A 13456-nucleotide genomic window follows, 5' to 3' on the forward strand; every position below is an offset into this window, starting at 1 on the left:
GTGTTGGCGTTCCAGGGGTTGATCAGGACTCAGAATCCAAGTTGGAGCTGAGGTCAATACCAAGAGTTCAGGAACAGAGAAGCGGGGCAGTTGTGGCAGCGAGCCAGGATCCACATTGTTAACTGAATGCTTCTTGGCACACCTCATGGGCTTATCTAGGATCAAGGAGCCAATCAGGGATCACCAAGACAACTATCAGTCGGATCACTTAGGGCAGAACTTCCCGTGGCATGCCATCGCTGCAGATTGCAGGTCGCAGGGAGTGGCCAGATTACAGCTGCCACCAGGTGGCCGTGTGAGGCTGTTGGTTGCCGGGTAGCTCTTCAGGCCCAGCTTCAAGTGCCACTGATCCTTACATTACCTCCCACCCTCTCTGGGTGCTTCCTGCTGGGCCAGATTTGTCTGGGTGGTCTGCATGGAAGGCTGCCATGAGGTTGGAAGCTGGGATGCTGGCTCCCAGAATCGCTGCTCAGGGCCATATCCTTCCCAGTCAGTTAGATACCTGAAAGAGCCATGTTCCATTTTAGAATCCAGTATTTTGTGGATCACATGTTCATTTTGACCCTGGACCTGCACTGGTGGGGAGGCGGCTGTGTTTGATGCACAAGGGGGTTGGGATGTATGGCATTAAAAGAGACATATGAAACACTGGATGTCGGCTGCCTTGGACTGGGTTCCTGGGTGATAGGTGATGGAAAATGAAAGCCTGTGAAGAATTGGGCCCATCAAAGCTGTCTTTGACTGAGCACCTTTGCCCTATGCAGATTCTCTTAGTTTTTATGATCTCTGTAAACCTGTATCAGGCACTTTCAAGGCAGTGGCACCATTCATCAAAGGCAGCCTTGATTGATGGAAGTTCCTTATTTAAAATCTAATGATTTTATTCTGCCAGAGTGAGTTTCTGGGAGTAATAGGCACAGGGGAGCAATTGCTGCTGCGGGCCCATATCTTTGTGAAAATGTTGACCCAGTTGCTTCATTAGATATATCAGTCTCGAGGACAAAGGCCCACATGTGGTTGGAATGGATCAGGTTTGGAGCACTGGTGAAGGCCATCTTCAGTTGATTGAACACCTCTTGAGTCTCTGGAGACCAGGTGAAGGAGTTGTGTTTGCAGAGAAGCACTGTCAATGGGGCTATTTCAGTCTGAGAATCCAGGACTGAAGAAGTGCATATAAAAATTAGCAAACCCAGGAAGCATTGCAGCTCCTTAATGTTCAGGGGGACTGCCCAGGACTGAACAGCATTAACCTTTCCAGGATCCATTCGGAGGCCCTCAGGGGACAAGATGTAATCTAAGAACTCCATGGAGTGCTGATCGAAGGTGCACTTGGTGCTGTGCATATAGATCATGTCAGCAGATTCAATCCAGGACTGACTGGACATGTTGAATATACTAGTCGTGGCTCTCCAACAAAACAAATAGATCATCAAGGTAGACTAAGACATAGTGATCTAGGATGTCACAAAATACCTTGTTCACAAAGTGCTGGAATGTTGCTGGAGCGTTTGTAAGATCAAATGGCATTTGTAGCAGCCAGACCAGGTTCAAAAGGCTGTTTTCCACTCATCCCCTGCACAGATCCGCACCAGTTTGTAGGCTCCTCGCAGACTGAGCTTGGTAAACATCTGGGATGATCATACACAGTCCTACAATTCCAGAATGAGTGGGAGAGGATACCGGTTTCTGATGGTTCACCTGGTTGAGGTTCCCAGTAATCTGTGCTCAAAAAGCACTGAGGCCCCAGCAGGGGAGGTAGAGGGATGGATAATCCCCTGAGCTAGGTTCTCCTGGACATAGGATCACAGGGTGGCCATCTCCAGCTCCGATATGGCATAGATGTGGCCAAAAGATATCTTGGCCCCAGGTTACAGCTCAGTTGGACAATCCCGGTCACAGTGTGATGGTAGGACATCAGCGTTCTTCTCAAAAACATCCGCATAGTTATGGTGCTTAGCAGGAAGAGCAGGAGTCAGCTTGGATGAGGGCACCTCTGGGGCGACCTGGATTTGGCCTGCAGGAGTGTATCTTGAAGCCAGGACTCGTCTGTTGGTGCACTCAGGCAAACTTGCTGACTGAATTCAGAGCAGAAACTGATTTTCTGCTCACGCCAAAGGACATGCAGGTCAAGAGTGGCCAGCCATAAGATGCTGAGAACTATGGGGAAGTGGGGTGAGCGAATCATTCTGAACCATAGGATTTCTTCGTGGTCCTGGATAACAACTTTCAGGGGCACAGTTTCCAGTGTTACTGGGCCAGGACAGGTGTGAGCCATCTATAGTCTCTATGAGGTTGGGGGCTGTTTTTTGCTGCAGTGGGATGCCCAAGGCTTGTGCCATATCGGCATCTATAAAAGTGACCGTAGCCCTGGAGTCCACGAGTGCCGCTGTGGGGAATTTGTTCGGGGCTTCCCTGGGATGTGCACAAAAACCTGGATTTGCAAGTATGGTGAGGGCTTGCTGTGCCTTGGATGTGGGCCCCAGGGCCCACCCATGCTGGCACACATCTCCGGGCCTGTGTTTGGTCATTACTGTCTTTTTCTGTGTGAGAGCCCGCAGGGGACAGCTGGCAAGAGTATGGCTGGACTCTCCACAGTAGAAATACTTGGTGGTGTTCGCTCTTCTTTGGGGTCACATGATGATGGGCTGCACCAATTTGCTTGGTTTCTGGGATCAGCTTGGAGATGGATGGGTACTCGGGACCATCAGCTAGGTGGCAACACAGTCCCCTTCCTTTCTTCACTTCGCTTGTGCAACTTGTCAGTGCATATGGTGAGGCCAGCTAAGTCATCCAGACGGGTCGGCATTTCCACGTGAGCTAGCTCATCTTTGGTCTTTTCACGTGGCCCTCACCAGAATTTGTAGCGATGGGCCACTTTGTTCCACTCTGTATTGGAGAGGAGCCACCTACAGTGGGTGGCCGAGGAGGCAGGTGGTCTCTGCCCTTGCTGTAGTTTTTGGGGGTGGAAGTGGGGGTGGAGCAGATAACATTGGTTTAGGAACCTGCTGAAGTTTTGGCAGTCTCTGTTGAAGTGCTCTGGGAGGGGGAGTGTCAGTCTGGGGACCAGGTGAACGACTGCACCACGTGCTTGGAGCATAGTGTTCTCGTCCCAAGCCTGGGCGGCCTGCTCTCGCAGTAACTGGGTGATCTGCACCTGCAGAGCCTGCTTCTCAGATGAGAGCTGCACCATTTGTGTTTGTAATGGGGGACGTTCCTCTGGGGGGTTGTCAACCCATTCAGGAATGTCTAGTGCCTGGTGGGACATGCCGGGTGTGACAGGTTAGATCACAGAAACCCCATGGGGGCTGCCAAGACTACTTCTGCCCCTGCCTTCCCTGCCAGCTTGGGACTCCAGCACCCTGTCTTGGAGCAGACTGACATGTCTGGCTCAACAACGCAGACCCAGGGTCTGAACCACGTGCCCCAGAACTGCAGACTTAACTGAAAGCAACTTACAGAAGTGTTCCTGTCTTTAATACTCAGATGCTCTACTCCCAATGGGGTCCAAACCCCAAATAAATCCATTTTACCCTGTATAAAGTTTATACAGGGTAAACTCATAAATTGTTCACCCTCTATAACACTGATAGAGAGGTATGCACAGCTGTTTGCTCCCCCAGGTATTAATACATACTCTGGGTTAATTAATAAGTAAAAGTGATTTTATTAAATACAGAAAGTAGGATTTAAGTGGTTTCAAGTAATAGCAGACAGAACAAAGTGAATTACCAAGTAAAATAAAATAAAACATGCAAATCTAAGCCTAATACAGTAATAAAACTGAATACAGATAAAACCTCACCCTCTGTGGTGTTCCAGTAAGCTTCCTTTTACAGACTAGTCCCCTTCTAATCTGGGTCCAGCAATCACTCACACCTCCTGTAGTTACTGTCCTTTGTTCCAGTTTCTTTCAGGTATCCTTGGGGGTGGAGAGGCTCTCTCTTGAGCCAGCTGAAGACAAAATGGAGGAGTCTCCCACGGGCTTAAATAGACTTTCTCTTGTGGGTGGAGACCCCCTCCTCTCTCCTATGCAAAGTCTAGCTCCAACATGGAGTTTTGGAGTCCTATGGGCAAGTCAGATGTCCATGCATGACCCAGTCTTTCCAGGCAGCAGCCATTGTTTACATGCTACCCTGAACGTCCTCAGGTAGACTTCTTGTGTGGATTGGAGCCTTCCAAGATTCATTGTCCTTTAAGTGTTAATTTGTGCACTTAATTTGCACATTCCTTTCTCAAGAAGCTGACCAAATGCTTTACTAAGGCTACTTAGAAATCAAGCAGTCACCCAGCCAATATTCATAACTTCGAATACAACGATGACACATGCATACAAATAGGATGAATAGATTCAGTAGATCATAACCTTTACATAGATATGTTACATGGCATATGTAGTATAAAACATATTCCAGTTATATCATATATACGTGGGATACAACATCACACATAACGTCACACCGGGTAAGGGGTGTCCCGCTGCCGCCATGTCCCCACCAGGCCGACCTTCTCCGTGGGTTATGTGGGGGTCCAGGCAAACTCTCAGGATCCAGAGCGGAGGTAGGCAGGACTAGTGGCAACAGCTTGGGAGCCAGGAACTGAAGCAAGGTGTCAGAGCCAGTATCCATGTCAAGAACAAACTGAGGTTGAAGTCAGCAGTCAAGCCAAGAGTCAGGGACGGAGTCAGGAATCGGGCTGAGGGTCAATCCCAGGTATCGGGGTCTGTGCTGGGGTTATGACTAGTTACAAAAGTCATCCTATCTGGTAACACAAAAAGTATCCCATGGCCTACGTAGCTAACCAGAGCTTTCCCTCATGCCCTGTGCTGCCCAATTGTAGGCTATGGGGTAGCAAGAGGAGGCTTTATCTGGCCACAGTACAGAGTGTGAACTGTGACGGGTTCCCTGGGGTGCAGCTTGGGACTATGGGACCACTGTGCTCCCTTAACTCTCCCCAGGCTGGGCTGTCTCTCACAAGGCTTTGCTAGTGACAAGCAGCAAACCCCTCCAGGCGCTGTGATCACTCAGCACCACAACGTGCGGAGCCCCACACCCAGCTAGATTGTATGAATGCTCCCAGAGCCACTCATCAATCACACAGAGAAAGGCACCAGAGCTCCCAGCACTGCACCTCAGGAATATGCCGTCTTGAGCAATGCAAATTTATTAATTGGTTCGCCACTTCATCAATGGAAAGTGGACACCTGCCTTTGCAAAACCTGAGCAGATTTGCCACACACTTCATACAGACTCACTGGTAAAGATAAACAGTAAATCAAATGTATTGACTACAAAAGATAGATTTTAAGTGATAGGCAAAAAGTCAGAGTTAGTTACCAAAAGAAAAAAAATTATAAGCACTCAGTCTAAACTCTCAACCCTATTAGACTGGGCAACAACTAGACTAAGCAGTTTGTCTCACCCCACTGGATATTGCAGTTCATAGTACACAGATTCACCCGTGAAATCTGGGCCAGTTCCCTCAGTTGGAGGCTTCTGAGTGTCCTTGTTGCTTGCAGTGTATGTGGGTGAAGGAGGAAGTCCAAGCATGGGCCCCCGGTGTTCTGTTTTATACCCTCAGTCCATGTGCTTGGGGAACATGAGTCCAGGCATGTCTGGGAGCACTGCTGAGTCCCCAGGCAAGGCTGAGCAATTCCCCTGGTGGGGCCTCATGCAGGTGAGTCATTGCATTGTAGCTCCCTTGCTGGACAATGGCTGTTGATGGTTGTTTCACACCCCGCCCGGGCGTTGGTTACTTTCCTTGCTGTTGCCTCTGGGGAGCGAATATCTGGCTGATTCCCCCAATTTACAGCATGTTTTAGTGACAACCATACAACACAATCTCATAACTTTATGTGCATTAATGATACACATCTATGGATAGAGAAATGACTTTCAGCAGATCAAAAGCTTTCCCCTGATACCCTGCAAGGCATGCTTCATATGTAATATTACAATGATATAAAAATGAGGAATACAGGGTACAGAATGTCACACCTCCCTCCCCCCCTTAGTTTACTGCAAGAGGGTTAGTCCCTGACTAACCTGAAGGCAGTTTGTGTTATAGTTCTCTTGGCATCCAGCCATCAAGACCATGAGGTGGCGTGCCTCAGTTTCCCCCTCATACACAGCAAACCAGGTTTGTTATGGTTTCTGTATTATGATAAGCTTTAAATCTGTTTACCTGTATTCACTGAGAACTAGCATTACCACAAGTTTTAACATCAGTATCAAAATTCTTACCCCAAGGTTTAACATTAATACCAGCATGGAGGGATAGCTCAGTGGTTTGAGCACTGGCCTGCTAAACCCAGGGTTGTGAGTTCAGTCCTTGAGGGGGCCACTTAGGGATCTGGGGCAAAAATTGATCCTGCTAGTGAAGGCAGGGGGCTGGACCCCATGACCTTCCAAGGTCCCTTCCAGTTCTAGGAGATTGGTATATCTCCAATTATTACCCTTATTATATTTTCATCACGATGGGTGATTACAAGCATTGTTATGATACCACGCCCTCTGTTCAGACAGTCTGGTTTGAGGTTGATTTGTTCATCACCCACGGTGTCCTTTGACTCTCTCCCATGTAATCAGTCACTGGCTTTTCTTTCCCTCCAGTGTTCCCCTCTGCCTGGGTTCTTATTTTAATCATGTTTCTGGGATTTTGGTACCTCAGGGTCTGGCAAGATAGGTAGTTAGGGGAATCCTGTATACTGGCTGCCCTTTGGGGAGGGGTCTCCTAACCCCAGGACTGCACATATGCAAAAAATCCAGCTCCCCTTTTGGGGTTACCCTGTGTTTCCCCCTCCCAGCACTGAGTCCTTCCCTGTCCCCTAGAGGGCTGTGATCTGTGCTCTCTGAGCTAGGTGTGTTTATCCTTTGATCAGATGCACCTTTTCCCAGCAGCTTTTCCACAGCTGCTTTCTGTGTCCCACCTCCCTCTCTGTCAGTTGGGCCATTTGCATTCTCCAGCAATTTCCTGGTCTCAACTCCTCTGTTATCACAGGCCTTGGAGCTGCATCTTGATTTAAAGAGAGACAGTTACTTTCAAAAACCTTATCAGAAATAACATCCTGAAAAACTGGGACCTGGATTGGGCTACCGTCCATCACCCCTTTCTCTGTCCCTGAGAAGTCAGCTGTGTGACTGCTCCCCTCCAGGAGGTCAGGTACACAGTTCCTTCTCAAAGCCTGGGTCACAGGCTGATCAGATACTGACTCATCCATTCGGTCCTGAGCATCCTCTCCCAAGTGACCAATGAGGAGATATTCCTGTACTCCCACTGTTCCTTCCCCAGTTTCCTCCTCTGGATTCCCCTCCAAGACACATTTCTCTGTGCTCCCTGAGACGGGATCCATCCCTTGTTCAGCTGCAAAGCCCTGCCAGCTACCAACTGGGGCAATTTCCTTAATCCCTGACAACACCTCTCCTGCCCCTGTGCCTGAGGGCACGTTTCCTTCTGCTGGAAAGGAGCTAGGCTCAGCCCCTCCCATTCTTGGCAGCACCCTGCTTCCCTGTGTTACAGAGTCACAGGAATCCTCAGTCACCTCAGTGGTTTGTGAGATCCCCTCCCCCTTCTCTGGGCTTTCTTCTGAGACAGATTTCTCTATGCTCCCGTCTCTGGTTCAGCTGCAACTTGCTGGCAGCTAACAAGCTGGACAGTTCTCTCCCTGGCAGGCATCCCATCACCATCTCTTCCTGATGTGGTGTTGCCTCCAGCTGCAGCGCAGCAGCTGGTCTTGTTTTACGCAGCCCATAGGTGGTCCCAATTGTGAATTTTTGGAGTGATGGGAATGGTTGGGGTTGGTGGTTTCTGGTTCTGCTTTTCTAGCAGGTCCAGTTCACTTTTCTCTCTCTCTCTCTTTCCTCCCACTCTCATTCCTTCTCCTCATGGCCAGTTTCTTTAGTGCTAAGAGTCTCTGGTGTTCTCTCTCTTTTTCTGCAGCCTGCAGTCTAAAAAGCTCCAACTTTGCTAAGACTTCACTGCTTTCAGTCATTTCCCTGCTTTTCTGTCCCTACTTCCCTTTCCCAAAATAAGCAAAGAGAAAATAAGCCGGTAGCCTCCTCCTGACTCTCCTTGGCCACCACACTTAAAATCTTTACACCAGTGTATGAAGTGCAAATCTTGCTCAGTACAACAAGCTGCGTATTTCATCCTGCTCACAGCACCACTGTGACGGGCTCCCCGGGGTGCAGCCTGGGACCATGGGAGCACTGTGCCTCCTGAACTCTCCCCAGCCTGGGTTGTCTCCCACAGTGCTTTGCTAGTGACAAGCAGCAGGCCCCTCCAGGCGCTGGGATATGATTGTAGCTCACTGGGGCAGGGACAGTCTCCATCTTCTGGGTGTGTCTGGTGCCCAGCACAATGGGCTCTGGACAGAGCTGGGACGTTGGGCACGACCACACGTGAGATCATAAATAACGAACTCCCCGGGGTGGGAGTTTGGTCAGTGTTCGGTGCTGGCCTTTCTCTGTGCCCGTGAAGTCAGTGGGAAAACTCCCCCGACCTGAGTGGGAGCAGAACCAGGCCAGCGCTGAGCACGTCTGAAGATCCACCCCAAGGGGGCCACGATCTGTGACAAGTCAGAGCAACGCTCCACCAAAGGATGGATGTGAACCAGCCCCAGGGTTCTCCCACTGGGGAGAGTCCAGTGCTCCAGAGAGCCACAGCCTCTCCCCTTCTGCTGGCATCCCTGGGAGACAGGCCTGCCTGTGTCAGCCGATGCCGAGCGCTCCACGGGCTCGCTCCAGAGAGCAGTCGCTGCAGCACAGTGTCTCTCCTCGTTCTCGAGGAGCAAATGGCAAAACAACGTGTGTGAAGAGACATGGGAGACATTCATCACTCAGAATGAGCCGTTCCAGCTGCCAGTTTAGTCTCTTACCTGGGGCGACACCCCCCCCCCCAGCGCTCTCCCGCTCCTCTGCACATGCTGCAGTTTGCTGTTGGGTGGCATTTGCTGCTGGGCAGAGGGCAAGCCCAGGGAATGAGCAGCACTGAAGTGGCATGAGTTTAGGTGGGAGGGAAGCAGTGCACAGGCTGTGCGCTAACCCTCTGCACCAGGGTGACTCACTCGTCACTGAGCTCAGCCAGAGCAGTTGTCCCCAGGAGCTGCGCCTCGTGTAACAAGAGTCACCATTGTTTTGTTCCAGGCCCAAGAATCTCACTTTCTGTGAAATGGCCCCTTGCCCATGGGAAGTGTGGGACCATCCCAATCTGGCCAGGTTTATACAAATTGAGTTTCCTCCTAAAGAGATGTATTGTGAAGTTCTGCACCCGAGTTTGAATCCAGCAGTTCCTGGAGCGAGCGCTTGCGCGCTGAGCGCTGCCTGTCGTACTGGGAGCTGCTGCACAAATGGCAGGGTGGGCTCTAGTCCTTGCACTTGCCCCTGCACTGGTCTTGGATTCTACTTGTCCTGGGCCCTCCCCATTCACCTGGGCTTCCCTCAACAGCAGTTCTGATCTGATCTGATCGTCTGATGGCAAGGGTCAAGGTCCCCAAGCTGTGTGACAGTGTCTGGCTGATGGGTCTGGATGTCAGCCAGTGGCTGAGAGAGGAACTGACCACTGACGGAGGGGAAGGGCCTTGTTAGGGTACCTGACACACCGCAGATGCATGTACAGGAGAGAGGAACCCTGGCTGCTGATGGGCCCATTCTGTCTGCAGAGTGGCAAGGGGAGGCCAGTGTGTGTTCCCCATGGGAGTATGCTCAGGGACCGTCAGCTATTCCTAGTGCCCAGAGACATGCAAGGGCCAGTGGGTTGTAGGGACACCTTGTGGGACATCCTAACAACCTGGATGCCCCACAAGGTGGCACTCATGCTCTTGTGGAATTTTCCTGAATGCTGGAGGAACAGGTCCCTGGGTCCCATGTGGTCCAGCCACATGGCAAAGCCTTGGGTGGATTAAGTCATACTGGGCCAGCACATTTCATGATGACTCTTATTGTGGGGATTAAAAGGCATGAGACACAGCATGCGCATTAGGAAGAGCTGTCCCACTGAGCAGGGCCTGGGTGTGTCCTTTGTAAGGCCAGAGCGCGGGGTGGCCTGGGTCTATGGCTAGCTGCTGACTGACCCTGAGATAAATGGATGCAAAGCTAGCGACTAAGAGTGTCTGCCATGAAGCGGCCAGGCTGCACTTGCCAGCTGGACTGTTCCTGAGCACCGTGGTCCGAGGACGCGTTAGCATCCTCTCTGGGTAGCTGGATGTGACCACAGAGCCTGTGTGCCTGGGCTTTCTAGGGTGGGGAATGTAACGTCCCCATACATCCACATGGGGTCAAGCAGTGGCCCCAGAGCCTGTCTGGCAGGCCCCTCAGCAGCAGGAGTGGAACAGGACTCTGTCACCTGCAGCACTGGCAGCCGGTGGCATGGAGGTAACTCACTTGCGCTGGGGACAGAGCTTTCTCTGGGGCCAGGCCGAGACTGTGGAACTCGCTTCCACCGGGACCGAGAACCTCCAGAAACCTCTCCCCATCCTGCTCCAAGTGGAGGTTCACTGCTTCAGCCTGCCATCCCCAACTGAAATCCAGCGCTACACAGCAGCGGGAGGGGGCCCGGGGCCAGTCAGGCCATGAATGCCTCTCTGGAAGACACTCAGATACCAAGGTGATAGGCCCAGTGTCAGGCCCTCTAGTGTGTGCGGTTTGCTGGGGCTTGACTTCTCGGAAAGAAGCCCCAGCGCGCACAGCCCCAGTGTGCATATCTGCAGATCACCGCAGGTGGGAGGAGAGGGAGGAGGCGCTGGGGCCCTACCAATGGGCTCCCCCATCTCCAAGACCTGACGCTTTGAGTGGCAAAGGGGAGCTGCTCAGGTGTTGAGTGCGGGCCCCACCCAGGGGGAATTAGGAACTTTGGCCTGTTCTGTCACTCCCCTCCCCTGGCTCTGGGCTCTGTGGTAAATCCATCCCTCTGTGCATTTTGATTTTCTCTGATCTGCCAATTCTCCAGCAAGATCCTACTGTGGGCCTGCCCCTTGTGATGGGACGTCACCTGTGCACCATGACCATTGTGGGGGGCAGGGGTTCTGCGGAAGGGAGCAGGCCCTGCTCACTTCCCCTTCAGGCTGGAGAGAGTGAGCACGTGGGCTGCCCTGGCTCTGGTGCTCCCCAGAAGGAGACAGGCCCGGCAGTGTGTGACCATGGGCAGCACAGACACCAGAGCAACTATGAGGAGCCTTCCCAGCCGCGGCCTGAGTCTGCCTTGTCCGCTGTGTGTGGGGTCGCGTTTCCTAGTGCAGGTTGGGGGGTGACACGCATGGTGCTGCTCTGCCCTCGCTTCCCCTTGCGCTGGTGCAAACACGGACACGAGGCACAGGGCATGGGAGCCTCAGGCCCGGTCCAGTTCCCCTGGTGCTGGTACCACTGGTGCACAGTCTCGCAGGGACCGGATGGTGCGGCTCGTGGGGCACAGTCTCCGGCAGTTCCACCGCCCTCTGAATGCCTCCTGCTCGGCCTGCCTGGCCTCTCCAGCGCACTGCGAGCCGTACTAACTACACGTGTTTCTTCCTCTTTTGCCTCCTAGCAAACTGACGCGGGAAAGCGGGACAGATTTCCCCATCCCAGCTATCCCAGCAGTGCCGGACTCTGAGACGGAGAAACTCATTCGGGAGAAGGACGAAGAGGTGAGTGCCAGGGCCGGGGCCTGTGTCTCCTGCCAGGGGCTGCAGCAGAGCCACTCCCGCATGTGGGAGGCCTGCGCTCTCTCCCACCCCCTGCATGCAGTTGTGCTGGGCTCTGGTCCCCTCGCTCTCCATGGCAGCACAGGCAGCCTGCAGCAGGGCCTGACACACTCCCCACTTTGCATATTTCCACGTCCATCCCACTGGAGGAGCTAACAGAGTCCAGCTCCATCCACAGTGCAAAGCTGTCCAGTGCCCTTTGGCCCCCTGCAGCCACTACCGCCTCCCTGGGTCTCCCTCTCGCAGAACTGGGCTTTGGGTTCTTTTCCCCCACAGGAAGGTCGAGTTTGCTCTGTCCATGGTGCTAACCGGCCCATTTCCCTGCCCTTGCTGGCCCTGACACACCCCGAGGCTGGTTTCCTCTCCACGTTCCCGGGACCAGCTCAGGACTGAAGATATGAGCTAAAGCCAGACCTGGCCTGGACCCCTTCCGCCTCACTGGCCCCTCCTTCCTTGCTGCATTGCTCTCATTCACTCCTGCCGCTGGAGTTCCCAGGAGAAACCCCTCTCTCTGTATTCCCATGGCTTTGCCTAGAGGACTAGTCTTCTGTGCTGGAACTCCCACTGGCTGGCACAAGGAAGCACAGCGGTGTGTCCCAGCTGGCACTGCCGTGGGGAAGCTCACAGCACTGCAGTCCCAGTCTCTGAAGCAGAGTGCTGAGTGCCCAGGCAAAGGGCTGCGGGGAGCTGGCCCTCACATATGTTTCTACCATTTCAGTTGCGGAGGATGCAGGAGATGCTGCAGAAGATCCAGAGACAGATGAAGGACGCCCACTAGCCACCACATTCCCCTCCAGCTCCCGCCCCACTCAGACCAGAAATGTTTACATCAAACCCCAGCCATCAAAGCCAGCTCCGCTACTCGGTACCAACGATGCACCTAGCACCTTAAGCTGATGCGATACGCCTTATTATGGACCCTCGCTGAGCTTTCCTCAGCAACCTACAGGAAATAAAGGCTGACCCCCACCAGAGCTTCTGCAGCCACCCTCCCCGGCTTGGACTCAGCCTGCTTCCTTGGCAAGGCTCCTGCAAACCCAGCCTGGCCCGCCTGCAGCTGCAGGCAGCGCTTCCCCATGGTCTGACTGAGTCAGGCGCAGCCACTGGGCTGCTTCCCTCGCGCTGAATGTGTGCAGCCTCTCTCATCCAGAGCCGCCTGTCTGTCTGCAGAGCCACCTGTCTGTCTGCAGAGCCCCCGCTCTCTGCACCGTGCCGGGTTTCACACATTTTCCCCTCAAGGCTCCTGCACAGCTGGGCCCCAGAGCAGGCCTGGGACGTGGCTCATTGGTGCAGCGCAGTGGCCATGGCCGTGTGCCCAGAGTGCTCCCCAGCAGTGTGAGGAGCCAGTGAAGTCAGCGTTTCTGGAGCAAAACTTTTGGTCCCCAAGGCAGCTCATAGAATACCAGGGTTGGAAGGGGCCTCAGGAGGGATCTAGTCCAACTCCCTGCTCAAAGGGGGACTAATCCCTCAACAGATTTTTGCCCCACATCTCTAACTGGCCCCTCAAGGATTGAGCTCACAACACTGGGTTTAGCAGGCCAATGCTCAAACCACTGAGCTGTCCCTCTGCAGGGTGCTCTGCACTGCTCCCAACAAAGCATGAGCTGCTGCCCCAGCACCCTGCCCAGGCAGAGTGCTTGTACAGCAGGGCTCGGCAACCTATGGCATGCATGCCAAAGATGGCACGTGAGCCAATTTTTAATGGCACGCTGCTGCCTGCCCGAGTCCTGGCAGGCAGCAGCGTGCCATTAAAAATCCTGCCCAGCCTGGCCCGGCCCGCTCTTC

General features: G+C 53.1%; 1 protein-coding gene across 3 annotated transcripts in view; it reads left to right on the plus strand.

Moving 5' to 3' along the window:
* Window positions 1–12785, plus strand: part of SEPTIN4 (septin 4) — a 95860-nt gene extending 83075 nt beyond the window's left edge. The window contains exons 14-15 of one of the 3 annotated variants that reach the window (XM_039508292.1): window positions 11515–11614; window positions 12390–12785. In XM_039508292.1, the coding sequence (XP_039364226.1) occupies window positions 11515–11614; window positions 12390–12449 (160 nt within the window). In that variant the 3' untranslated portion in view covers window positions 12450–12785. The remainder of the gene's footprint in view (window positions 1–11514; window positions 11615–12389) is intronic. The other 2 variants (XM_039508296.1, XM_039508297.1) reach the window with 2 other exon arrangements.
* The last annotated feature ends 671 nt before the right edge of the window (window positions 12786–13456 follow it).

This window comes from Mauremys reevesii, linkage group 20 (genome assembly GCF_016161935.1).
Source record: "Mauremys reevesii isolate NIE-2019 linkage group 20, ASM1616193v1, whole genome shotgun sequence".
Lineage (NCBI taxonomy): Eukaryota > Metazoa > Chordata > Testudines > Geoemydidae > Mauremys > Mauremys reevesii.